We start from the raw sequence: 27,252 nt of genomic DNA, 5'->3' as shown, positions 1-27,252 counted from the left end.
TAGTCAACTCCTGGCCCCCTCAGGGCCTCTGTGCCACCCCTTGGAGCTGGCACTGGGACACTGGCGAAGTCCTAGAACCCACAAAGTCACATCTCTGTGACAATGGAATGAATTATTTTCTTTTAACTCTGAGACACACATATTGCCTCCTAATTGAGTTTGATTTAAGTGAATAATCAAAGTAACTTGTTTTCCCTGGCACTGTGCTGATGGGCAATGTGCTAGGGCTTGGGGTCTGCCCAGCAGGTCCAGGATGCCAGGCAAAGGGCTGGAGCCACCTCTAGACCTTGGGAGGACATGTGTGTGGCCTGCTGTGTCATAGCAGGCCAGTTCCTGCAGCCCATAGCAGAGTCTAGAGCTACTCAGCCTCAGGGTGGGAGTAAGGAGACTGTGCGTAAGAGAGAGAGAGACAAGGAGGGAGGGAGAGTGAGCGTGTATATCTTGGGGAAGGATTGGACTTTATCCTAAGACTTGGCTCTACTAAAAATTATTTTAGTGTTGAAATAGCCTTTTTAGATGAAATGATGATGATTATAATAATGTGTTGTCTGAGCAAAATAAAACTTGGCATCCATGTCTCTTCTCCCAATTAATTTTCTTTTACTTAACTGTGAAATCCTAGAAGCAGGGACCTATAGACATACTAGAAGAGTCAACAGCCTGGGGTGGAATCAGTAATGTGCTGGTGAATGTTTACAATTTGTTCTCCAGGGGGAAAAACATGGTTTCTAGCATTTGCCAATTCCTGTGGTGTAAATATTCCCACCATGACCTATTTCAAGCTCCTCAGGTGATGGTACCGAATGCAGAGTTGGAAAGAGGTGCACAGAATCAGCTTTTGTGAGTCAGCTTTTGTGACTCCAGCACACTTCTAGGGCAAGTCCTGTGTTCACTACTTCCTGGATAGGTGACCTTGTACAGGTCAGTTGAACCCACTATGCCTCAGTTTCCTTATCTGTAAGGTGGGATGATAATGTTTGCTTCTTTGTAAGGACTGAAGCGAGAAAGTAGGTGACATGCTGGCACTGCACCTTGTACGTAGTGGATGCCCTCGCACATAATGAGTCCCAGGAAGGATTGATTGGCATTTTGTCCTCTACACCAGTGAGTGGCTGAGGTCAGGGTCAGGGCCAGGGCAGAGCTAATGGTTCCCTTTGGGGATCAGATCCTCACTCTGCCCATTTGTCTGCCCCCTGCGTGGCTGACTGTGATAGCCCATCCCAACATTAGCCCCCAGGACTCCATCGCAGGAGCACAAAGGAGCCATCTGCTATGTTGTCCACCCACAACCAGGCCCCGGTGGACAGGGGCCAGGGGTCACGCAGGCTGTCAATTTTCTGCTGCCCTTTGCCCTCCCCAGGCTGGCAGCTGAGGCCTGCTTGCCCTTCTTAGCCCAGCCTGCAGCCTGGCCTCCACCCGCACTCAGGGTTAGATTTTCCCCTGTGGTGGGGAGCGGAGGAGGGAATCCGGCTGTGGCTCAGCCAGCAACAAGCCGAAGCTAATACCTCTTTCTTTTGATGTTGATTTTTTTTTTTTCCATCATGGTCCTGACATTCAGCTTGGCAAATTGCAATTAGTGATCTGCCTGCCTCCTGCTCCGAGTTCCCATGCCAACCGACCCAGGCACATACAGTTGCATGGGCCCAGCCCCTTAGTCACAGGCCTGAGTGGAGGAGGCAGGGCAGGAGGCCAGGTAGAGGCTTGGGCTCTTCTGATCTATGGAGCCAGAACAGTCCTGGCCCAAGTGGCACTGGAGGAGGCAGCAGGCCCAGGGAGTTGGGACCAGATGCAATCTCCTGTACCCCATGGCTCCCGGGGTACCTCCAGAGGCTAGGGGGCTGGCATCACCCTGCCCCTACTGTACCCTGTGGGCTGTGTTTGACCCATGGCTTATTTAAATCTTCATGGTAACTTTTTTGTGCGCCCTTCCTGGAAAGGTCTTGGTCTGTAAAATGGGAGTGTGTCAAGTGGGATGGAGAAGTTGAGATACCTTTTCAAATGCATGAGGGCAAAGAGCACCTTTGTGGTTCTGTGTGGTTCTCTCTGGCTGGCCTCTGGCAAGGTCTAGTGTGGTTTTGCTCGCCTGATCTGGCTCTGCTTAAGGGAGTGGGTCATGTATCTGAACCCAGGCAAGGCCTTGCCCCAGACTCCTTCCCTCTTCCAGGTTGTGGGTCTGAGAATAGAGGGCCACGTGACCAACTGTCCATCCTGTCCACTCACAAAGATCCCCATGCAGCGAACACGCTTGACTTACCTATTCTCATGTGTTCTTATAACACCCTGAAAGGTGGCCCCAAATTATCCCCGTATTCCAGAGAAGGAAGCTGAGATGGAAATGGGTTAAAACAATCCCAGGGTGGGCCGGGCACGGTGGCTCATGCCTATAATCCCAGCACTTTGGGAGGCCGAGAAGGGCGGATCACAAGGTCAGGAGATCGAGACCATCCTGGCTAACACAGTGAAACCCCATCTCTATTAAAAATAGAAAAAAATAGCCAGGCGTGGTGGCGGGCACCTGTAGTCCCAGCTACTCTGGAGGCTGAGGCGGGAGAATGGCATGAACCCAGGAGGCGGAGCTTGCAGTGAGCAGAGATCGCACCACTGCACTCCAGCCTGGGCGACAGATCGAGACTCTGTCTCAAAAAAAAAAAAAAAAAAGAAACAAAAAGCAATCCCAGGGTGGTACCAATGTGAGGGAGACCTGCTCAGGATGTGGCTCAGGTGGATTGTGAGGCAGGATGGTCTGCAGTGGACTCCTGAGTGGGTGATTCCTGCTGGACATCCAGCAATGAGCCTCGGGTAAGCGTCTGTCTACCAGGGTGTTGGATAGGCAAGGGCTGCCTAATCTGGAACTCTCCACGTCCACTGCTCAGGTGAGACCTAGAGGGGCAGGGACCTGCCCAGTTACACAATGACTTGGTGACAGCAGTGTTCCCTCCCCTTCTCTAGGCCCCACCTGGCCTTGGGAACAGGAGGCTCCAAGATCCAGCAGACCTCACTCCCTGAGGCTCCCTCATGTCTCCCTCCTCCCTGGTGTCCAGAAGTCCCCAAGTTCAGAGCAGCTACATCAAGGGCTGGCTCTTCACAATGAAAAGTAGCCTCACTGCAGGCTTCTCTGAGCCGCTGAGCTCCCTCAGCACATCCACAATGCAATCCTCTCTCCTCCCCGCCACCCCACAGTGCATGAGGAGCACCTGGGCCACTGGGTCTGGACTTCAAAGGGGAATCACAGGGGCTTGCTGGTTCCTTGCTGTGGGTCCTCCTCTAGTGAAAATTGGGGTGTGAGTGGATAGCTGCCCCCAGTGCCCTCGGGTTGGCTGGGGTGGGGCTGTGCAGCTCTGAGCGGGCCCTCCTGACACCTCTCTCCTCTCTCTGCATACAGGATGCAGCACTGGGCCCGGCGTCTGGAGCAGGAGGTAGACGGCGTGATGCGGATTTTTGGAGGCGTCCAGCAGCTCCGTGAGGTGAGCCCGGTGCCACTTGCTGTCTCTTCAGGGACCCTCTTCCAAGGGAAGGGGAAAAGTTTCAGAAATAAAGAGTGAGGAAGATTTGGTTTAATGGAGGTCCTGGTGTGGTGGGACCTGATGGGCCCGTGGGGGCAGGTGGGACATGACTGGATGGGCAGCACTCCTCTGGGGCCTGGCCTGCTCTTCCTGAGGCAACGATCGGAGCCACCACCCGGCTTGGATGATGACCCTGTTGCTGAAAGGGATTTGGAGCTTTTTGGGCTTTCAGGAGGGAGAGGTCTGTGTCTGAGGCACACCTGGGGTGGGAGCCCAGGCCTGGGAGAGGTCTGTGTCTGAGGGACACCTGGGGTGGGAGCCCAGGCCCGGGAGAGGTCTGTGTCTGAGGGACACCTGGGGTGGGAGCCCAGGCCCAGGAGGGGTCAGTGGACGCAGGGGTGCACAGGAGCTGAAGGGATCCAGGAAACAACGGGATGGCCGGTCCACACCAGCCCGAAAGCGGTGCTTGAGGTGCTGTAGCAGGAGACAGTGGAAATCCCATGCCTGGTGGGATGAGGGATCAAGGTGTGGGAGGGGTGATTGATTAGGCACCAGCCACCACATCCATCCTGGGAGATTATGTTAATGTTTGAAATAGTGATGTGAAGAGCAGGCCATCCGTCACCCCCAGAAGCTGCAAAATGTGCTGCTGTCAGGCCCCGGGCTCCTGAGCCATTGCTCTCTACGTGGAGATGCAGAGGCCGGGAGGGCCGAGCTCTTGGAGTGATGGAGCTACGACTCTCGGGGTACGTGCAGTCTTTGAGGATCTTGTTGCCGGGGGCTTGGGCCAGGAGGTACTGACCAGAACTGAGCAGGGGATTAAATGGGGGTCTCCCACTGAGAGTTGGCCCGGGAACAGCAGAGTAAGCCAACCTACTGTTGCTAGTTCAGTCAGGAGTCCAGGTCCAGGGTTTGGGGATTATATACCCACTGTGTTCCTGTTGTCCCTGTTGGTCAGGGCCAGGGTCAGCAGATGTAACCTCGGTGGGGCAGGGACCGTGGGGGTTGTCCTCAATCCCTTCCTCATGCTTAGCTTATAGCTGGTGCCCAGGAAGTGGGGGTGGCAGCCAGTGTGTTGACATTGGGTGTGAATGTAGGACCTCTGGCACAGGCTGGGGCTGGTCATGGGTGGCTAAGGACGTGGCAACGCCGTGGGAAGGGAGAGTCCAGGTCTGGAGGTCTGTGTCCTCCCTGCCAGTGGCCCAGCGACGCTAAACACCCCTTTCCTGGTTGCTGGGCTTGGATGTCAGCAGCCTCCATCACACTGTCTTCCTGTGAACTCTGAATGACTCAGCCGCACTTGGAGGCCGGCAGAGCTATCCAGAGAAAGTGCTGTACGAAAAGCTGTTCCGGAACAGGAGTCAATTTAGGCTCAGGAATAGCACCCAGCACTAACCAGGCTCCAAGTAGCCACTGCCAAGGATAGCTGTGTGGGCTAATGAAGGAATGATAGCTCCCTGATGTGTGCAGCCAGCACCTTTCCAAGTTTCATATCGGGACATAAGCTATACCACATATCAGGAGTTAACTGTACTCCTCCAGTCAATAATCCTTCATGCCTCAAACCTTTAGCTTGAAGATGTTGTTTATTTTATATTCACGGGCAACTCAGGCTCTGAATGTCTGGCAATGAGAAAATAGTGTTCATACGTCATGGCTGAGGTCTGTCTGGACCAGTGAGCTTGCTAGATTCTGAGAACCAGAGATGGAATCCCAGCTCAGCGCACCATCATGTGCCCCTGGGTGAGCCTGGATCCTCTCTGATCCTCATTCTTGACCCATACACAGCTGGGAAGTCTGACCGGAGGATGAAGTGGTGAAAACAGCAATGGACAGGCTGATACAGATACGCCCCTTTTTTGGAAATCAAATTTGAATTTCCCTCATTGATCATTTTCACTCCCAGGGATAATTTCCCTTCCTTTCTCATGGGACTTGAGAGATTCTAGACACTTTCATCAGTGAGCTTGTCTCCCCCACCCTCTCCCTCCCAGCAGTCACCAAGGTGGTCATGCTGCTGGCTTGTAGCAGAGCTGGGGCATGGACCCAGGGCTCCTGACTCCTGTTCCAACGTGCAGCTCCGGCTGTGGCTCCACTTCCCCTCTTGGTAGGGTGGACAAGATGAGCCTGGGGCAGTAGGGAGCTGGGCCAGAGCAGGGCCGTGCTCAGCGTGGCAGGCAGGCAGGCAGAGAAGTGCTGACCTGGCATCCCCGGCTTCTCCTGGCACTCTGGTGGAGTGTCTCTGCTTGCCGATGGCTGCCAGCGCTCCAGCGGCTCTCTGTTCTGCTCTAGTTTTCCGCATCTGCTTCTTCAGCCTCTTACTTCCTGCCAACAGCTCTGGGGCTGTTTCTTGGCACGGGGCACTCTGGTGAGGTGGGCGTGGGGGTTGGGGGTTGAGGTGTAGAGTTCTAGAGGAAGAGGGCAACCCTGTGGGAGCAGGAGGAGCCAACCAGTTTGCTCCCTAGCCCTCCACAACTCACCCCTGACCCCGACTGAGCCACCATTGCTCTCCAAATGCACACGAAGACGGTCCATGTACCCAGCCCATACCTGGCTCTGATAGGTCAGGAAGATGCTTGGAGAAAAGCCCTGGCCCAGCTGTGATACTGCTGCAGACCCTGGCACCAGCTCTGCCAAGCTGACAGCCTTGGCCCCCAGTGGGGCTGCCCCTCCTCAGCCCTCCTTGAGCTGATTCTGAGTTGCCCCCAAACAGCTGGGGTGATCTGGCATCCAGGCCCCTTGGCCTTCTTCCCCTCAAAGGCTGCCCAGCCTGCGTGCCCCCATCCTAGAGGCTGCCCCACTCCCAGTAGCTTGGAGCCATGAGGGCTGGCAGCTGCCAGAGTGCAGAAACTGCAGACAGTAGCGTTTGGGGATGTTTTCCTTGCCTTGGCACTTTCCTCCTCCTGACCTCACCATAACCCCCATGAGGGCATGGCTGGGTGCAGACTGGCCCATTTGCAGGTTGAAACTGTGGCATACTTCTGTGGCATGTGGGCACTCCCTGTGAAGACCTCATCTCATTTCCTCATCAAACATCGCAGCTAGTGCATAGCTGGAGCTCTCCTTGTGGCCTGGTGCTTACGTATTGTCCCCACCCCCACGCTTGTCCAGACACCCTGAGTCGCATCCTCCTGGGTTCCCCAGCCCAACTCCCCCAACCCGTGGCCCACTCTTGCCCTCAATAGGCCACAAAAGTATAGACCCTACTGTGATCTCCCCCTGCAGAGCCCCTAGGGCCTGAGCAAGGTGTCTGGAGCCTCTTTTCTACCCTCCCACTTCAGCACCATATTGTCCCATCCTGGGGGAGAATAGAGTGCATATGCTTGGGCTCTGAGCTCATTTACATAATGAGGTTGATCAGGATGAATAATTCATCAGGTGCCTGGGGGTGCATGGGGAATGGGGGTGGGGAGGATGTGGAGCTGGGACAGGTCTCCCCTCTCTGAAGCCCAGGTCACTCTGATGGGTACAGCCAGGAACCTGCCCTCTTCTGGCTAGGTGTCTAGGGTCCAGGGGGAGCAACGCTGGGAACCTGGTGGGAAGGCAAAGCAGGAGAGATTATAGTCAGACATGATGAAGAATCAGTTGGCTCCTGAGGCATGCCAGCCCCGGGATGCATTCCTGACCTCGGAGAGACACCTTCCTTGGAGGATCTCTATAGAAGGAGGGAAGCTCCTCTGCCTGGGGTCGGGGCTGAGGCTAGAGCTGCCTGGCCAGAGCTGGGCTAGAAGCAGGAACCCGAGACAGCCATGTTTGGAGGCCACAGGCTACCCTCTGGGAAGGCTCAAGCCAATTCTGGACCCATGGAAGCCTTTCCCAGTCCTCATCAACCACTCATAGCTTGCGTGCTGGTCAGGGCAGAAATGGCATACGGCGTGACCCACGTCCTGCCTGCCTTAATCCCATGATGGCTTTAGCCCAGCTACATGCTGCTAGTTATTCCTGTGATCCTATCATACAAATGGGGAAACCGAGGCCCTGGCTGCTGTCTCCACCAGCCAGTCTCATAATGGATCCCTGGCAGGTCAGCCCTGAGTGGTGGTTGGGGAGCTGTCTAGCAGAGGAGCTACCCGGGGCCGCCCCTCCCCAAGACTGCTGAGCCTGCATTCACAGAGAATGGGACCCCAGGACTTGGAAATCCCCAACCTGAGTCTTTTGTTCCCCTCCCACTTCTGTGCTTCTCTGGACAGTCATGGTGATTCAGATCAATGGTGTCTGTGTGTCTTCATTTCTTATGGGTAGCCAGGAATGGTATTTTCCAACCAGTGACAGCGGCACAGTCCTACTCCATCTACTCCATCTTCTCTGCCCCCAGCCATCTCTGTGCCCCGTCTGCTCAGCACTCCTCAGGAATGTGTAATTAATATTTGTGGAGTACTACATCTGGAGCTGGCTCCCGGCACTGACCAAAGTCTGGCCATGTCCAGGGCCACTTTCTCGAGGGGCTCAGGTAGGTGGGACAGGGCCACTCTGCAGGTGCCTTTGAGACAGGCCTCCCCCTGTCCCCTTCCACCCTCCACCTCAGCCGGCACCACCAACATCTGAAACACATGCACACTCACACACTGACTCTGGGGGTGCTGGCTGAGGCTGAGCTCTGTTACCATCTAGGGAGGGTACACTCTGGGCGGGTGCCCTCTGGGCATCCAAAGTGGGATTAGCAGTGCCCACAAGTGCCAGGGAACCTCAGAACCTAAGAGGGGCTGGAGCAGAAGAGGAAGAAGGAAGCTGGTGGGGAGGGGCGCCCAGAGGGCCAGGCAAGAGGAGCACAAGAAGCTGTCCCCCCTAGACCCCACAGAAGGTCCCCTCACCAGAGCACTGTGGTTAACATGTGCCCGCAGGAGACAGGCATGCAGCTCCTTGGCCAGGTCCCCCACTGGCACAGGCTGTCGCACTGACGCACCGAGAGTCAGGTGAGGGGTGGCAAGCACGGCACAGCCCCCTGCAGGGCTCCTGCAGCCTTGAAGCCAGCATCTCCGGGCTCTGCACTTGCTCATCGCGCAGCCTCCACCCCTCTACCCAGCCACCTCCTGTTGAGGCCCAGCGGCGCCCTCGTCTCCTGGTGTAGATGATGGGGATGTGGGGCGCATCAGGGTGGGGGGCAATGGGGAAGCGCGGGTGTGAAATATGCCGCTGGATAGGGATTGCTGTCGCTTGCCTCCCTAAAAACCCACATATATTATTCTTTAATGGAAAGTTAATTGTCTTATTATTCCCTCCATATGGTCCTCTTGCTTGGCACCCAGCAGGGATGCATGGGGCTAAAGGGGGGGGCTCCCGGGAGGGCGTCTGAGACGTGGTGAGGCCGCTGCTCGAGCATAATTGGGTAGAGAGAGGCAGATGCATAGGAGCCTGACCAAAGCCCTGCCTAGACCCCCTCTGTGTCCCCCCCAACCCGGCCTGCTCTCTGCCTCTTTCCTTCCCAGGCCCAGACCTGGGGGCAGCCTCTTCTGGTACCCTTCTCCCCCGCCCACTGTAAAGTCTGGGAATGTTCTCTCTTGAGCACTGTGTGGGGAGACACAGGATTGGATGGGGAGTGGCTGTTGCCATCTTGACCACCCCCCCCCCGCCCCCTCCCCCCATATACACACACACTCTGTTGCTGGCAGGAGAAAATTCCATTTTTGAGAAGCTTTTCTAAAGCTATTTCATCCATGGCAGGCATCTGGCCTGGGCCAGCTGACTGGCTTAGGTCGCCCATATCCTTCCACACGCCCTCATCAGAGAGGGGCTGTGTGGGCAGGGGGACTGTCCTGGGATGCCTGTCCCAGGGACCCTGGCTCATGTTGGCCACCCTTTCTGTGGCACCAGCCACCTGGAGCCTCCCCCACCCCAGTGGCTCCTCCAGCCTGCTGAGGCTGGGCCAGGTATGGGTCCCCTTCTCAGTCCCTTGTTCCCTGTCAGGCCTCCTCTCTTCCTGCCCCCTGGAATGAGGGTATTGTATCAGAACAGCCTAGACAAGGTAGAGATGCAGTGGCAGGAAGGCCCCAGAGAGGCCTGGCTGCACATGGGCCCCTGGCTCCTAGAGTCCTGGCAGGGCAGCGCTGGGGCAGGGAACCCTGCTCCAAGGCTTCTGGGATTCTGAGTAGCCTCAGCATGGAGTTGCCCCCCAGGTTTCTGTGGAGGCCATGGGCACAGAGGGGCAGGTCTGTGGGAGCAGCATCTCTGGGTGGGACCAGCTGGTGGTGCAGTCATGGAGAGGGGCCTCCAGCTTCCAGCTTGTGCCAACAGGTCACTAGAGGGCACTTCCAAGATCAGTTCCCAGGGGATGGGGAACAGCTTGGAGTGGGAGAGAAGCGGTAGGAAAAGCCGTGCCTTCTGAAGGTAGGACCTGCCTGTGGTCCCACAGCTAAGGCCAAGCTGGATTTGGGTTTGAACCTAGGGCCTGTGCCAGGGGCAACAGCTGGATGGTGGGAAGTGGTGAAAGGATGAAGCAGACAGGAAGGGCAGGCACTGTGGGACCCGGGACATGTTGTCCTGCCTCTCTGAGCCTTGATTCCCTCACCTGGGAAATGGGGATCCAAGCAGTACTGTCTCACAGGGTATGTGAAGATCTCAGGGGAGCAGGAGCAAGGAACGGCTGCAGACCTAGCCCTGCGTAAGTGTGGGGTGTCTTTGTCCCATCCCCACCCCCACAACCACTGTCAATTGCCTGCCCTTCCAGAGGTTGATCACAGTTTAGAAAAGTTCACATGCCCAAGGTGTCCTTTCTGCTTGATTCAGTCCAGGGGTTTAGAAACTGGTCCCTTCATCTCTGTTGATCATGACACCTTTTAGGGACATCTCCCTAAGAGAGGCACAAAGGCCACCAAGCTGGGGCAGAGCTTGAAAAAATAGGGCCTGTGGACCAGCGAAGGGTACGTGATTTCTTTGGCCGGAAATCCAGGGAGCTAGCTGCAGAGATGCTGTTGGGGAGGAGATGGGCAGAGACAAAAGGAAGGGCCCCTATACCCCGGAAGACTGTGAGTCAGTTTCTCCAATCAGTCAACAAGTTGACACCTTGTCTTTCAGGCCTCATGGGCTTAAAGAAGGGGATGGACAGCTGGGCGTGGTGGCTCATGCCTGTAATCCCAGCACTTTGGGAGCCTGAGGCGGGCAGATCAGTTGAGGCCAGGAGTTCCAGACCAGCCTCGCCAACATAGCAAAACCCTGTCTATACTAAAAATAGAAAAACTAGCTAGGCATGGTGGTGCATGCCTGTAATCCCAGCTACTTGGGATGCTGAGGCAGGAAAATTGCTTGAACCTGGGAGGTGGAGGTTGCAGTGAGCCGAGATCGCTCCACTGCACTCCACCCTGGGCAACAGAGTAAGATTCTGTCTCAAAAAAAAAAAAAAAAAAAAAAGAGAGAGAGAAGGGGATGGAATGGAGTAGGGAGTCATACAAAGCCACCCAACTCTGACCTGTGCCTAGATGTTGGCGTTGGGAATGGGGAAGTTAGTGCATAAGAAAATAGAGTGGCTGAGGCCAGAGCTGAGGATCGGGGGTTCTTGAGGGTGGGATCTCTCAGGATCTCTGGAAGGTTCTCTGCCTGGGTTCTCTGTCCCTCAGTTTAAGGAAGAGACAATCTCAGTGGCCATGAGCAGAACCTCCCTAGGCAGACAGCACTGCTCTGCCTGGAAGATTTTAGTCGCTAACCCTTGGCTTTGCTGCAGGGCCCTTCCCTGAAGTGAGGGCCGCTCAATCCTTCCATCTTGGGGATCAGCAAGGTTTGTCTGTGAAACTTTCCTAAAGCCCTACACACACACACACACACACACACACACACACACACACACACACACAGTATTCTGATGAAATTGCTGGTTCTCTTCAGAGGTCCCTAGGGAGGCTGGCCTTACAGCAGGACAGTGGGAGATCAGTTCAAACTCAGCCCTTGCATCTTGTTGAAGAGTAGCCAGGGTCTGCTGTCACCCCAGCCGGCCTATGCATCCATCTCTGAAAAGGGACAGAGCTGCCATGTCCAGAGCCGGAGGCTGGTCTGAATGTTCGAGGGTGGGAGATGGGGCTTGGGGACAGAGGGCTGAATGGGTTTATGCTCGGCCCCCCGGGGACAGTTGACCCAATCTGCATTCCTCCCCCATCCTTCACTCCCTTTCATTGCTGGATCAGTGGCAGCCACGGAGACACTTGCCTCAGATTCATGGAGCCCCAAGCACTTGGCGGAGGCAGAGAAGTAATTGGTTCTGACAAACCACAGCCGGCCCCAGGGGTGGCAGGAGCAGCATTCCCCACAACCAGACAGGAGATGGAGGCTCAGCATGGCCTCTCTCCACCTTCTCTGAGTGTGGCTGCCCTCACCTTGTAAGCGGAGATTTTATGTTTGGAGAAAGTTACGGAGCCATAAAACTTTTCTTATATCTGTCTCCCAGCCTTGGGACCTGACAGTTCTGAACAGAGGCTGGCCTGCTCCATGGAGAGGGGGAGAGACTGAGGCAAGGGTTGGCTCCTGGGCAGACCCCCTCCTTGTCTATCTTTGGGTTCTCCTAAAGCAGGGAACCAAGTGACCGACCCTTGGAGCTTGAGGTCCTGACCTCAGTATGCAAGGGTGTGCAGTCTGGATGGAGAGGCAGGCTATGCACACACGCAGGCGGGCAGGTGTGTACATATGCCTGTGGGGTACACATGTCCATAGGTGCCCACAAGGCTGACATGGAGGAGGTGCCCAGCTAGTAACTATTTAGTAGATGGAGAAGCAAAGCGGCAGTGCTCTGAGGACTGAAAAGGGACAGATCCCGGCTCTGACTCTGTCCCATTCAGCCTTGGGAACCATCTGCCGCCATGGAGAAACCGAGACTAGTGCATCAGGGTTGACTGAGCCTTGATGCCAGATGCCCTAGGAGATGTAGCAGGCATGGGGCATCTGCCAGGACTCAACCCCACATAGGTGATCCCTGGATTGCTCTTTGTGAGGGTATGGAGGGCCCAGCAGCAGTGGAGAGGAGCTGGATGTGAGAGTGTGCTGGCTACCCAGATACTGGTCTGGGGCTAGGGAGGCTGGCCATTCCTAGAGTGACTTGAAGGCTTGGCCCAGGTGTGTGGCACCAGGCTGGGGTAGCAAGGAGCCTTTCTCAGGCCTTTGGGTGTCCTCCCCTTCACTCTCACTAGACCACTCAGCTTCTTCAAGTCCGCTTGCCACACTCCTCACTCCCCCCACCCCCTTACAGGCCTCTTCCCAGCTTTTTAAACCCAGCCCACAGCTCCCCTCCTCCAGGAATCCCTCCAGATCAATGCTGAGGCCAGTGGTGTCTGATACTTGCTGCTGCCTTCAGCTTTTGCATCTTTCGGGTACAGACAGAAGATGGGGGTTGTCAGGAATCTCTGGCAGGCCCAATCCAGTGTTCCCATCAAATGGGGTATGGAGACCATGGCCAGAAGGCAGGGTCATGCCCAGGCTTTCCAGGAGTCCACCTGAGCGCAGGCGGTCAGACTGGGAAGGCAGCTAGCCCTGGTGATTCTTGGTCCCGTGATCCACTGTAGACACAGTTCCTGACCTGCTGAGGCTCATGTGAGGTGGAACATGGGCTGATCATGGTGCATGAGAGATGCGTGGTGCTGCATGGGGAATGTGAGCACACATGCCTGCACACGGAGAAGAGAACAAGTGAACCCCTGTGCGTCAGTGCTGTAAGTAACATGTGAGCGTTTGTGTGTCCATAGATGGGAGTGGTCATAGAAGGTGAGCATGTGCATGTGTGTGTGCACAAATGTGCAGTTCTGAGTGCTGCCTGTGGAGGTGTGAGCGGGCACACATTAGGGTAGGGTGGGACTGTGAGGAGGCAGGTGTGGAGAGCTCTGTCACCCGAGCAGGCGAGAAATACTTAGCTGATTAATTAGCAAAACTGAGAAATCTCAATTGTGGGTGAGGAGCACACACACACACACACACATGCGCACACACACACTTCCCCCATGCATGGTGAGCATCCCCCCAGTCACTCTGTCTGACACTGCTCAGCAGCCCTGCATGGGGGCAGGCTGCCAGGTGGTTGGGGGTGCATCCTGGGGTGGGGCTGGACCAAAGATCCCTACTGTGGAGATCATAGGCCTTGTGCAAGGCAGTTCTCATCCCTAATCCAGTGCTCACAGAGGCTGGTGGTGAGGCCACCTAGGACCTTGTCCCCATTTCACAGATGAGAGAGCTGTGGCTGGTAAGGAGCAAGGAGCCAGAGCCTCATTTCCAGGTCCCGGGCCTCCTGGGGAGTGGGGGCATCCTCCAGAGTTTGCAGGCATGGTCAGGTGATTCTCCAGTACACTTGGATCCACTGAAGAGTTACCTTCCAAAGGCAGGGGGACCTGTCTTGGTTCCTTTGGGCTTAGAGAAGAGCTAGTGTCCACCAGGGAGCTTTCTACAGTACAAGACAAACCACTCCCACTTACAACCCCTAGATGCTTGTCACAATCCAGTTTCCTCTGCATGCCTTGCAGGCAGGCCAGGGAGACCTCATCCCCTAGAAGCCTTCTTAACACCTCCCTTCACCCGATCCTAGAAAGTGAGGGTCCCCCATGCTCCCCAGCTCCCATAGCCCTGTGCGCCTCCCCATCAGCATGAATCGCTGTGATTGCAGCTGCCCGTGTTTCACGTTCGTCATTTGGGCACAGCTCCTGGGACACTGATGGGATCTGTTGAACTTGTACCTGAGTCTTAGAGTCTGGGTTTGATGCTGACTCCTGGCAGGCAGACCTGCCCCTCAAAGACCCCTGGCCCTGCCACTGCACTGCATCATCGTGCAGGGAGACCCGGAAGCTGGGTCAAGTGGCAGCCACTTGCCTCTTGATCAGGTGCTGACGGAGGAGCCTTCATTATGCTCCATCTACCAGTGTGGAATAAATTGGTGTGCAGTGAATTTATTCCTTCTAAAGACGGACTTTCACACCGGGGAAAACTTTTAAAAAGAACATTTATATAAAAAGCAATTACCATGCCAGTAATTTGTACGTATTCTATCTACCCCTTCCATCGCTGCCTTTGTGTTCAAATGTGGCCACCTCCCGGGCAGCTGCAGCCTGGCACCCAGCCTCCCGACTACAGCATGCCGCCTGCTGGAGTGGCCTCCTCCTCCGGGAAGGATCAGGATGGAGGGCCTAGGCCCAGCAGGAGTATGGACTCCAGGAGTACAGCTGAGTAGATTTATGCTCAGAACAGGTGCTTTGGAAATTTCCTCCCATGTGCATCTCTGTCCCGAGGTTGCTCCAGCCCCAGTCCCAGGGCTGGCACATCCTTTCTGGGCCCTTCTTGGCAGCAGCCAAGCACTTAAAGGCACCTGCTTTCCAGCAGCCTTGCAGCCCAGTTCGCTAGAGGAGGAGGCAGTGGTGTGGGAGCAGGTATTTTCCCTCCGAGGAGCCACTAACGGGCACCCTGCTTCCCCAGCCATTATTGCTCTCACACTCGATGCATTATGTAAATTGTCTCCGTTGCTAAGTGGTAGAGGAGCCACTCAGGGGAAACGAAGGAGCAGATCTGGAGCCTTCTGGAGGCAAAGCAGACTAGGCCCTGAAAACTCATCCTCTGCATCAAGAAGGGTCTGGCTGCTTCTCCTCTTAGACTAGGACCCCTGAGGCTGGCATACTGTCTCCCCCTCAGACCACAGCTTTTATGTGGGCTGTGGCTTCACCCCCACAGCAGACAGGGGTTCCCAGGAGGCTGGATAGGTTCCCTCATTGAACAGGGCCACCAGATTGAGGCTTTGCTACCCACTCAGACCAGCTCCTGGGGTAGGACACATGCCCCTCTGTTGCCCAGGAAGGTCTGCTTCTCCCACCTGCATGATCTTCAGCAGCAGCTGGGCACTGGAGCCCTCCAGGAATGTGCACACTCAACTCACAGCCTTAGATGCCCTTGGCAAACTAGAGAAGGTCATGTCTAGTCCCAAGCTAGTTGACCTGCCTCCTCCACAGATCCTGGAGTGCCCAAATAATCTTGGGCCACTTCTGAAGTGAGTACCCAGTAAACGTGGGATGTAGAAAGGTGAATATTTGGGGTGATCCCACATCCTGGGGTGCCAGCAGGTTCTTGGGGCACTGGGGGGGCTTCAGTCTCAATGAGCCATGGCCTGGGCCTGGTCAAGGCCTGGGTGATGGAGGGAGTTCTCCCAGGGTACTCACCTGGCCTGCTGTCCTGCCTTTTGAGGAGCTCCCATGCTCCCTCTGCATGACCTGCAGAGGCAACCAAGCCCACCCAGGGCGTCTGGATTCAGCATCTCCCTTTCTGAGGAGCCAGGTGCGCTGGGCTTCATCCAAACTGTGTTGGACTCCTCTCAGCTGAGCTTGCCCTTGGCATGAGGTCTGCAGTGCAGGCTCACATGAGGGTCCTCCCTCCCTGGGACTCAGGGGCTCTCTCACGCCCAGCCTTCGTTCTCCCCCTGGGACAGGATGTCTGTCCCATACAAGGAGGCCACTGGGTTGAGGGCTTGCTGGTTTGTGCATTTCCTGAAAGTTAAACAAAGAGTTGGGGATTCCAGGGAGGGTGTGAGAGGTGGCAAAGACATTTGCAGCCCACTCAGCCCCATTTCTCAGACAGCCCTCCTCTAACTCCTGTCCCTTCCCAGGCAGGGCTGTCTGTTGGTCAGGGTGAAATGGCACAGCTTTAAACAGAGGTGTGTACAAAGACAGTGCTTCTGTGGCTGCATAGACTCTGGGGGAGACCAGCCTGAACAACATGGCAAAACCTGTCTCTACAAAACATACAAAAATCAGCTGGGCATGGTGGGGTGCACCTGTGGTCCCAGCCACTGGGGAGGCTGAGGTGGAAGGATTGCGTGAGCTGAGGTCGAGATTGCAATGACCTGTGATTGTGCCTCTGCATGCCAGTCTGAGTGACAGAATGAGACCTTGTTTCAAAAAAAAAAAAAAGGAGAAATTTGGAGCTTCTTCCTTACCACCTGGCACTGTCCTCTAGGATGGATGGCATTATCTGTCAGACCCCTGTGGCTGCTGTCCCTCAACTTGCTTTGTGATTATTGCCAACTTTTGGGAGTGTTGGGGTGGGACCCCTGACCAGGGATCACCAATACCAATTCAGTGTTTCAGTCTAAGGAGCCTGGTCTGTGTACCCAGTTGATCAGGGAATTGAAATCTCAAACTGTCTTCATTGCAATAAGAGTAAACAGAAGTAGTGATGTCGCCTGCTGCCCTTTGACGGCCACTGTCCTGAGGCCAGAGGCTGGAGTCAAAGCAGTCAGTCCCCTGTCCCTGACTCCTCTGCCTACATTCTTCTCTCTCTATCCTTCTATCCTTCCCCTCCCAGCCTCCCTCTCTCTTTTTTTTTCTTTTTCTTATATTTCTAGATGGATTTTTAAATTTAGGGTTTTCAAATCAGCGTTACACAGGCGCCTGGTGTAAAGTCATGGTTTTATCAGGCGAGTTGTGTTAGGAGCACAGCAGCCCCCTCCTCTCCATTTCCAGCTCCCCAGAGGCTGTCACTTTCTAATCTCTGAGCTCCATATCTCTAAATGACATACTTATGTCGCTATTTCTTGATTGTTCAGTTTTAGGCATTATCCGTGGGCATCCTGCTGCGGGAGAGGAGGGCTTTGCACCCCTCCCCCAGCCCATCCCTCGCCCTTTTGTGCATAACATGATATGGTGAGGCTCACTGTTGACATTGCCCTGACCCAGCAAATGCAATTCAGAACTGCGCCTTGCAGAAGACTTTTGGATACAATTTTTTAGTTGTTTCCTACCAGTAAAAACTGTCTCAGTTTTGTTAGTTTTATTATTATTATTATTATTATTATTATTATTATTATTATTATTTTGAGACAGTCTTGCTCTGCCACCCAGGCTGGAGTGCAGTGGCACCATCTCGGCTCACTGCAACCTCCACCTCCCTGGTTCAAGCAATTCTCCTGCCTGAGCCCCCCAGTAGCTGGGAATTCAGGCACGCACCACCACACCTGCCTCGTTTTTGTATTTGTAGTAGAGATGAGATTTTGCCATGTTGGCCAGGCTGGTCTCAAACTCCTGACTTCAAGTGATCCACTTCCCCTGCCTCGGCCTCCCAAAGTGCTGGAATTACAGATGTGAGCCACTGTGCCCAGCTATTGTTAGTTTATTTGTTTAGTCTTCTGTGAACCTTTACTCACTCTGCCCCCAACTCCCCGCCACTTTATCTGACCTGGCTCTCATACACTTGGGCTTCTGTTAAATTAAATTTACCTTCCAAGAAAGTCCTGCCCAGAGCCTTCCACCTTGCTCCAGGGAAGACTGGCTGCTCTCCCAGCCTGCGGCACCAATGTGTCCCCGGGATTTCCTTTCCCCCTCTTGGGGTTGGAGTCCCCTCTTTCATGGATCCCATGGCCTCTTCCTTAGACTTCTCCCTCATTTTGGTGTAGAGAACATTTTTTCTTTCCTTCCTTCCTTCCTTCCTTTTTTTTTTTTTTTTTTTTTGAGACTCCCCAGGCTGGAGTGCAGTGGCATGATCTCGGCTCACCGCAACCTCTGCCTCCCAGATTCAAGCGATTCTCCTGCCTCAGCCTCCTGAGTAGCTGGAATTACAGATCTGCGCTGCCACGCCCAGCTCATTTTTGTATTTTTAGTAGAGATGAGGTTTCGCTATGTTGGCCAGGCTAGTCTTAAGGCTAGTCTTAAACTCATGACCTCAAGTGATCCACCTGCCTGCCTTGGCCTCCCAAAGTGCTGGGATTACAGGCATGAGCCACCACGCCCAGCTGAGAACATTTTCAGTTGGCTTCCTGAGGACAGGTACAGGGGAGCCAGACTTTGGAGACTGTTATGTCTCAGAAAGCCTTCCTTCTCCCCCACGCTCAACAGAGATTTCAGGTGGGTTGGAAGTCCAGGGTGGAAACCATTTGCCTTAGGTTTTCTAAGGCAGCACTCCATTCCTTCCAGCTTCTTGAGTTGCTATGGAGAGGTCCCCAGTCATTCAGATTCCCAATCCATTGTACATGACCTGGTTTTTATGAGAAACTTGTAAATTTTCTCCCTTTGCCCAGTGTTCAGAAATTCCACACTGACCTATCTTTGTGCGGCTTTTCATTTCTTACCACTCAGTGCACACTTTCAAACTACTTGTGTCCCTCAGTTGTGGGATGTTTTCTTGAATGGTTTCTTTGACTGTTTCCTCCCTTCTCATTTCTCTGTTCTTTCTAGAAACCTTAACTCAGGCCCTGTTCTTTTTTATTTTTCTTTTCTCTCCAATATTCCATCTCTGTGTCTTTCTGTGAGAAAATCTTCTCATCAAATTTTACATTTAACCATTGCATTTTAAATTTCCAGGATGTCTTTTGGAACTTTTTTTTTTTCTTTTTTTTTGAGACGGAGTCTTGCTCTGTCACCCAGGCTGGAGTGCAGTGGCGCGATCTTGGCTCACTGCAAGCTCTGCCCCCCGGGTTCACGCCATTCTTCTGCCTCAGCCTCCCGAGTAGCTGGGACTACAGGTGCCCGCCACCACGCCTGGCTAATTTTTTATATTTTTAGTAGAGACGGGGTTTCACCATGTTAGCCAGGATGGTCTCGATCTCCTGACCTTGTGATCCTCCTGTCTCAGCCTCCCAAAGTGCTGGGATTAGAGGCGTGAGCCACCACGCCCAGCCGGACCTCTTTAAGAATAATATCTTGTTCTTGTTTCATTCTTGCCACAATGTCTGTTAGTTGTCTGAGGACAGTATAGCTTTATAGATTAAAAAAAAAACTTTTTATTTTGAAATAATTTTGGATTTACAGGTAAAACAAAAAAACAAAAAAAGAATAATTTTAGATTTACAGAGAAGATGCAAAAATAGTACATAAATTCCCTAACCCTTTGTCCAGTTTCCTTTAAGTTATCGTCTTGCATAACCGTGGTATAAATATCAAAACTAAGACATCAACATTGGCACAGTATTGTAAACCAAAGTGAAGACCTTATTTGGATTTTACCAGTTTTTGCACTAATGTCCTTTTTTGTTTCCAGGATCAAATCCAAGGAACTACTTTGCATTTAGTTGTCATGTCTCCCTAGTCTCCTTTTTTTCTTTAATTTTAAAAAACAGGCTTAATTCACATTTCATGTATTTATGTATTTATTTATTTATTTAGTATTTAAAAACTCCATGTTGTAGCCACAGTTGGAACCTGCAGGAGTGTCGGGGGTTGACTCCGGATCAGGCGAGCCAGACAGGATGGGATAGTCCGGGACAGTTCCTGGTGCTGAAGAGGATGGAGGGTGGAAGCAGTGCTTGTGGGCCAGGGGATCTCTGGTGGGAGCAGGCTGCAGGGTGAGAAGGCAGAACCCCCAGGAATCAATCGGATGGTTGGGAAGCACTGCCTGCCTCTCATATTCCTTCCTCAGATGTCTGCTGACCCCTCCCCAGGAGGCAGCCAGTGAGCTGGTGGGGTGCAGCAGTGAGCAGTTCCCAGTCACCTGGGGTCAGAGGGCATAGGCTTCTCCCCTGGACTCACTCACATCCCGGGGTCCTGGTACAAGTGTACCATCAGGTTCACATTCCTGGCTGGAGTTCTGAGGGGCTCGAAGCTTTTCTGAGTTCGCACCTAGGTCCCTTGGCTCCAGGTGCTGGAGGCCTCAGGGCCCTGCTGGGGGACAGTTTTTAGACTGATGGGCTTCGGAGTCCCAGATCATCTTCCTGTGTGACACCCTGTAGTGCCAAGGGCTGAAGAGTTGGGGAGCAGGGCACCATGGGGTGGGAGGAGTGCCCTGAGCTGATGCATCCCCACCACGAGTCAGGTGAGAGAGTTGGGAAGACCCTGTCCCCAGGCCCAGCAGATTAGTAGTGAGCATTTAAAGAGAGAAAATGGACCCATCTGTGCTTCATCTATGGACAGCAGTGACACCCCAGCCTTGTGACTGTGGCCTGAGTGAGGGGGGCAACTGCCTCCACTCCCCGTGGCTCAGGCAGAAGCACTAGGCCCCACAATCTCCTCAGGGTGACCCTGACCTTTCCCTGCCACCCATGTGTATACCTGGGCTCCCTTTTATCAAATATTCTTCTGCTAATCTCATCTCCCTGTGTGACTGCCCTGTAATTAGCTCACTTTGCAAAATATGATGTCTGCCATAGTTCCCCCTCCATGTTTTTCTTTTCCCAGGAAAGGGTAAAGAGGGAATGGGATGAAGAAAGATTTCTGGATGTGGGGCCACCTCACAGGTGAGCTCTGGCCCTGTCCCCTGCACACAGGGCCCCACATACACTAACACATGCCCCAGCTCAGCTCCAGAGCCTGGAGAGTCGATGGAGGTCGGTGGGCTGGGCCAGAAACCCGAGGAAGGGATGGCACAGGCCTGACTGAGCAGGTTCCCCAGAGAAGGTTCTCCCGGTCTTCTAGCTGGGGTTTCAGGACCTAGCCTTTGGGGTTCCCCAGCATTAACCCATTGCTGCTAGAAGTGGGCCTGCCAGGGCCTGGTAAGTCAATCACCATAGTCTGTCTGCTCCAGCTTCCAAAATGTTGTTCCTAGTGCCTCCTGCACATTTCCTTTGTTCCTGTGGGTTTTGCCATTTTGAATAGTCCTTAACTGTCGTGTCAGGGAGTTTGGGGAAAGAAAGTTCGCCAGGCACCATTGCTTTCACTTCACTTGTAGCAGCTGAGTCCTTACTGTTTGGTTAAGTGAAATCTATGCTGGGCCCTGGACAGTGAATTGATGAACAGGGGGTTCTTTGGCTAAGTGGGTAGGCAAGCCCGGGCTGGTCTCTTACCACCCTCTCACTACCCCTGACCCTCCACATGAGCCCAGAGACTCCCTGTCTACTGCCTAGGACTCCAGGGAACACAGTTTGAGAACTGCTGCCCTGTACATGGGGGTGTGTTGGGCACAGGGCTTGGCTTGGAGTTAGCAGCAGGGAGTCTCTGGGACTCAGGGAAGGTGCAGAGAGGCAGCTCAGCTAGCCTCACAGGGACACTTGAGCAGCCTGGTTCTCTCCCCGTGGCCAGGTGCCCCTCGTCCCAAGTCTCAGTTCCCCATCTGCGCAGTGGGAAGCCCTGGCAGGCCTGGCTTACGCAGCCAGCAGCGGGGAAGGGCTTTGCTGATAAAGCAAGTTCTGCCTTGGCTGACAGCGGGCCAGCTATTCCCTGGATGGCTCCCTGACCCAGCACCTTCCCTGTGCTCATAATCTAGCAGGTAGCGTTACCTGGGGCACCCATGGCTGGGGGAGGGCATTACCCTGAACCTGGCAGGTGGCTGAGGCTCATCCCTTTGGGGCAGCTCCCAAAGACTTAGCTGGTTCTGAGTGAGTCAGGGCAGGTCTCTGAGCCTCCCCAAGGCCATACCCTTACCCTCATTAGTCTGTCCACTTGGGCTGCCTTCCTCAGTCCCCATCATCACCTATTGAGATTGAGCTTCTTCTCCTGAAGCTGAGGGAGTAGGAGGGTGGACTGTGAGAAGAATCAGACAAAAAGAAGAGCCTCAGAAATCAGGTGACCTGGGTCTTGTTTCTTCATATATAAAAGGTGGAGGGAGGTCTCTGCGCTCAGCATCATTGCTGCAAGTGATGAAACCAAGCCTCAGGTGTGTTGAGGCAGTGGCAGAGGTACGTGGGGTTGTTGGGGCAAGAGCTGGACCTGGGGCCAAAGGCTGGAGCAAGAGGCAAGGACTGGACCTGGAGACACAGCTGGACCAGAGCACCTGGGGCCAGGGATGGACTGCGGAGCCAAGGCAGAGGTTTCCAGGAGCTGCGGGGAGACATTGGCCCCTGAGAGAGGGTGAGCAGGGTGTAGCACCTTCTAGACAGTTTTTGAAAAACTCAGAGCCCAGGTTATGGAGTGATATTTTGCAGGTAGCTGCTGGTTACAAGGAACGATATTTAGCAGGAAAGGAAGCCTCAGTTCCAACTTCCCTGATGGCATTTCGAGAGACTGTGTGAGCTGGACCACCTGCCAGAGCCTAGTCTGTCATTTTTGTTTGTTTGTTTCTGTTTGTTTGTTTGTTTGTTTGTTTTTGAGACAGAGTCTTACTCTGTCACCCAGGCTGGAGTGCAGTGGTGCAATTTCGGCTCACTGCAACATCCGCCTCCCGAGTTCAAGCAATTTTCATGCCTCTGCCTCCTGAGTAGCTGGGATTACAGGCTCGTGCCACCATGCCCAGCTAGTTTTTGTATTTTTAGTAGAGACAGGGTTTCACTATGTTGGCCAGGCTAGTCTCAAACTCCTGGCCTCAAGTGATCTGCCTGCCTCGGCCTCCCAAAGTGCTGGGATTATAGGCATGAGCCTCCACACCTGGCTCCAGTTTATCATTTTATTTGGGGGCTTCATTCCACTAGTGAACTCTGAACAGACAGTACTGTCCTTGGGGGAGCCACAAGGAGTGTTATGAAGGGTGTGAAACTGGGATCAGAATCTGGGTCCTGATCTGCTCTGCCTCCTCTGACCTTTCCAGGGGTAGCCTCATATGCATGACCTTCCCCTCCCTGTCTGAGTTTTCTCTTGTAAAACCAGGCGGTGGAACAGGACACTATCCGTGTTCCTAGTTCAGGCAGTTAGGCACGAAAGGAGGGCAGGTAGACAGATGCTGAGTAGGACTGAGTGAGAAAGGGCAGAGTGTGTGAGGGGCAGGCCTGGGAGGGCAGCAGGGTTCCTGGTGGGTCCTAAGCAGGGATCCCTGGGGACAACGGTCGTTCTGACTGCCTTGGCCAATCTCTTGGAAAATTGAGGCCCAGAGAAGGTTGGGACAGACTCTCAGCCACCTAGCAAGCTTGAGCCAGAACACAGGATCCAGACCCTATCCCAGGCCAGTGAGTGAAAATTGTGAAGTCACAATGTTGGTCTGGCTGCAGTGGGCAAGACACATCTGTGTGATAGACCCACTCAGCTGTGAATGGAGCTGACTCCATCCTTGAAATGTGTGAGCCTCTCCCCTCCCCCACTCTACCAGCCCTTGCCTCTTCTTGCCCTGGGCAGCTTTTGTGTCTTGGGAGCCAACCAGAACTCAGGCTAGGTGCTAATTAAAAGCTACCTACCTCCTTTCTGCAGAGGCTGAGCCACTCCATTTGCACACAGCCCTTGTCTACCATTGCTAGCCTCAGGCAAATGACTCCACTTCTCTATGCCTCAGTTTCTTCATCTGTGAAGCAGGGCTAACATTTCCTGTCTTGCCTCCCTTCTGGGGTGTCACAAGGTTTAAAGGACACATGCTGTGTATATGTAGGGCTGCAGACATGAGGAGTCCTGGACGATGGGCAATAGCTGCCCTCCTCAGAGGCTGTGGGGCACTATCCTGGGATGGGTAGAAGTTGACGATGCATAGCTGGGGACAGCTTGGATGGATGGGGGCAGAACGAGGAGAGGAATGGGGGGAGGATGTGGGCCCAAGTGTCTGTTTTGCTGATTGCTCCTTTTGCTTTCAAGGAGATTAAACTATTTTTAGTCTGCGCTACTGCTGGTGAGACGCCGGAGGAAGCCTTTCCATCGCCGAGATCTTCTGGAAGCTGCCAAGTGTGGTCTTCAGCTCGATTCTGGGAGCCTCCCAGAGCAGGCGGGAGGGGTGTCACCATCTGGGGGCTGTGGGGACAGGCTGGTGTGTGCTTGCTCCCTGAGGTCCTTGTTGCGCTGGCCTCCCTGAGCCGTGTGGCCCTGGCCTGCAGAGAACAGTAATCTGATGCACCCGATGTTTGTAACGCTGTGTTTAAAAAAAGTAATTTATTTTCTAATTATTCCTTGTCTTGCATAACCGTGCATCGCCAAAGTGTCGCTATTTAAAATATTTATCTCTCCACGCCGCAGGAGCAGCTCTGGAGCGTGGAGGGAGAAGAAATAAAAGTCCATGTGCCGGTCGCAGGCATATTACTTTGACTGGTCCTGGCGGCTTTGACGTCTCCCTGTAAATACATTTATTTTTCATTAGGATGTTTCTGAGCTCGTGGCCCCCGGAGAGCGGAGTGATTATGCCGCTCATCTGTGAGAGCTGCAATAGAGAGGTGCTCAATGAGTGAGCGCCACCAAATGCCTCCGGTGCTTGTCCGCATGGGCGAGGGTCCGAGTATGTGTGGCTTGGGGTGTGTGTGTGCAGGGGGCGTACAGTGCTCAGCTGCATGTATACCAGGAGGGCATGTGGCCAGGGACTTTGGACCTTTGGTGTGATGGGGAAACCAAGGCCCAGAGAGGGCCTGTTTTGGAGTGGAATCAGCCTCACTGGCAGTGGCCATGAGCAGCAGGCTTGTGACCTGTTCTATCCCTAGGGCCGAAGCCTTTCTTTTCAGCTGGGAAGACTTTTGGGATTGGACGCCTGGAAATGCTGGGTGGCTTCAAGGGGGGCGCCATCCAGATCCTGAAGCAGAGGGCCTACCAGTGCAGCAGGCAGTGTTCCCAGCATGCAGGGCAGGATGAGAGCTGACCCTTCCCCTTCTCTGCCTCTCCATAGGCTGTGGGTTTGAGCCATGCTGCAAAGGCTGGCCCAGGCAGTGCCCCTCCTCCAGCCACCCTGTGGAGCAGGGACTGGACTTGGCTCCTCCTTCACTAACAGGCTCTTTTCCAATAAAAAAAAAAAATTTTTTTTAGCTCACCGAGTATAAGAGAGAGTTTTATGCTGAATTTTAAAATACCTTATTTTTTCCAGTCTCTAAACTGCTAATCTCCCGGGCTGAGGGATTCTGGGACAAAGGCAAGGCCTCGAAGTGGAAATCTGTAAAATTAGCTTCAGCGGTATTAGTGTTTGCAGTTGGAGATTGAAAAATTGCTTTCCCAGGGCCTGATTGGAGGCTCCGCTCTCCTCGGGGGAGAGGCAAGGACTCGGCAGAGAGAGATGCTGGAGGCCAGGTTGGGGGTGGCTGGGGGCTGTTGTGGGGGCCCCTCCAGGGGCCTGTGAGTGGGCCAGGGAGGGTGCGCGTCCTCTGTCCGAGTCTCCCCCATCAACGCCCAACTTCTCCGGCACTCTGCGTACACAGCGGGTGCAAAGCAAATGCTGTGGAGTCCGGCTCGGTCCCTTCCCCTTCTTTTCCTGAGGCCTCCTGGACTTGGTTCCTAGCCCCCTCCCCAGTGCTCAGACACAAGAGGGAGGAGGAGGCTTCCGGAGCCTGGCTGAGGGGCAGCTCTGGTGCCTGTGGGTGCGCCTGTGTGGCCCATCAGGCCTCTTGTGTGCTTGATTGCCTCTGATTGGCTGCAGCTGAATTCAGCAAAAGCTATTATTTGCCCTTGATGAGCCAATCAGATGGCCTCATTGGCCATTCAGAGCAGGCACCGGAACCCGGGTGTGGAGGGGGAGATGGGGCTCCGTGAGGCGGGGGCAGGGCAGAACAGATGCAGGACCCGGGCCTGGTCGTGTCCACCGTGACCTTCACACAGATCACACCTCCCTTCCCTGACCTACCACTCCAAACCGGGGCTCCCCTCCACATTAGCCTACCTCCCAGCCGTGGCCCTCACCGTTCCCTCTTCCTGCAGTGCTTTGCCTTGCACATCTACCTGTCTGAAGCCCTCAAGACATCCTCCATGGAGTCCATTCCCGTCTTGCCAAGCTCCCAGAGCCTTCACCTGCCCCTCTCTCTTCCTTTGCCAGAAGTCGTGAGGATGGTGGTCAGGAAGATTCAGACAGATGGGGTGCAAATCCTGAGCAGCCCCTTCCCAATTCTAGGACACTGGACGGGCCAGTTGCCCTCTAGAGTTTCTTTATCTGTAATGGAGAAGGTCCTAATAATCACACCTCCTTGAAAGGGGCGAGGCCTGAGTGCAGGGATCCCGGGTGGAAGGACAGGGCTGGGGGCCTGGAAGTCCAGCCACCCCCGTGACAGGGTTTTCTTGAACTTCTGTAGGTTGGTCCAGGATTTGGCACTGGTGGGTGCACATGGGCCTGGACTGTCCGAAATCGCTCTGTCCTATTCAGGGGACATTTGGATGCGCAGGGACCAAAGCAGGTGACCTGCTGTAGGCTGTGCAGTGTATGTGCACTACAGATGGAGAGGCTGCTAGGACTTGGGAGGTGGCACAGATGAACTCACCAGGGGGTTTAGGGAAGGCTTCCTGGAGGAAGAGGAGAGCTGAGGGGTGAGCATTTCTGGGGAAGCATGGACAAAGGCCAAGCAGTGGGAACGACTCTGGCAGGCAGCGGGGAAGAGAGGAGAGGCTGGTGTTAGGGTCTCAGTGATGTGGAGATGGGCTCATGGACTCGTTCTCGACCCAGTGAGAGAACTGAGCCTTCTCTCTGAGGTCATATTCCTGGGAAAAGACTCTGAGACTCTAAGATTTGCACACAGGAGGCCTCTGCATCATCTTCAGACAAAGAGGAAATCCTAGATTTTAGCAGGGATGAGGGGCTACTTCTGCAGGCTCAGAGAGTTTAGTGGGGGTCAAGGTTCTTGAGTGCAGTGATTCAGATGTTCCCATCCTACAATGCAGGGCCCCACTCCTTTGCTGTCAGGGTCTTGGCCTGGCCTTGGTGTAACCAGCCTGCTGGGATTGAAACTATAACCCCCTGAGGATCTTTGACTCTTGCGATAAAGTCCTGTGCTTTTCTGCCTCTGGTTGCAGATGAGAATCATCTTATATCCTGCCAAGGGGGCTTCTCATGTTTACATTTCACCTTAAATTTGTTTTGAATCTTACTCAGTCTTGCCTTGTCTTTCTCCAAAGCATTGATAGCCCCCAGCCACGGCCATCCCATTCCATAGTTCTTATAATTACACTTCCCTGAGCCTGTCTGACACCTGAGATGTTGCACCCATTCACAGGTATCCCAAGCTGGTTCACAATGAGCAGTTACATCCATCACATGTCAGGATTGTCAGGGCTCCCCCTGCCTTCATGGAGAGGTTCTCGTCAGCACAACAATGCCCACTTTAGGGTTGGCCTTCTGGGACCACTTCTGGCAC

At 54.1% G+C, this 27,252-nt stretch overlaps 1 protein-coding gene and 1 long non-coding RNA gene across 6 annotated transcripts in view; one reads left to right on the top strand and one right to left on the bottom strand.

Moving 5' to 3' along the window:
* CACNA2D2 (calcium voltage-gated channel auxiliary subunit alpha2delta 2) overlaps positions 1-27,252 on the top strand; it is a 141,301-nt gene that overhangs the window by 24,399 nt on the left and 89,650 nt on the right. For all 5 annotated transcript variants that reach the window (XM_016941153.3, XM_016941158.4, XM_016941157.4 and 2 more), the window contains exon 2: positions 3,383-3,464. In XM_016941153.3, coding sequence (XP_016796642.1) covers positions 3,383-3,464 — 82 coding nt within the window. The remainder of the gene's footprint in view (positions 1-3,382; positions 3,465-27,252) is intronic.
* LOC107970647 (uncharacterized) lies at positions 19,539-25,493 on the bottom strand. The gene is made up of 4 exons (XR_001713344.3): positions 24,991-25,493; positions 23,410-24,267; positions 21,731-21,829; positions 19,539-19,712 (listed from the first exon to the last, which is right to left on the bottom strand). It is a non-coding gene; the product is annotated as an uncharacterized LOC107970647 (long non-coding RNA).

This window comes from Pan troglodytes, chromosome 2 (assembly GCF_028858775.2).
Source record: "Pan troglodytes isolate AG18354 chromosome 2, NHGRI_mPanTro3-v2.0_pri, whole genome shotgun sequence".
Taxonomy (NCBI): domain Eukaryota; kingdom Metazoa; phylum Chordata; class Mammalia; order Primates; family Hominidae; genus Pan; species Pan troglodytes.
The sequence above is the reverse complement of the archived record's forward strand: the minus strand, read 5'-3'. Positions and strand labels throughout refer to the sequence as shown.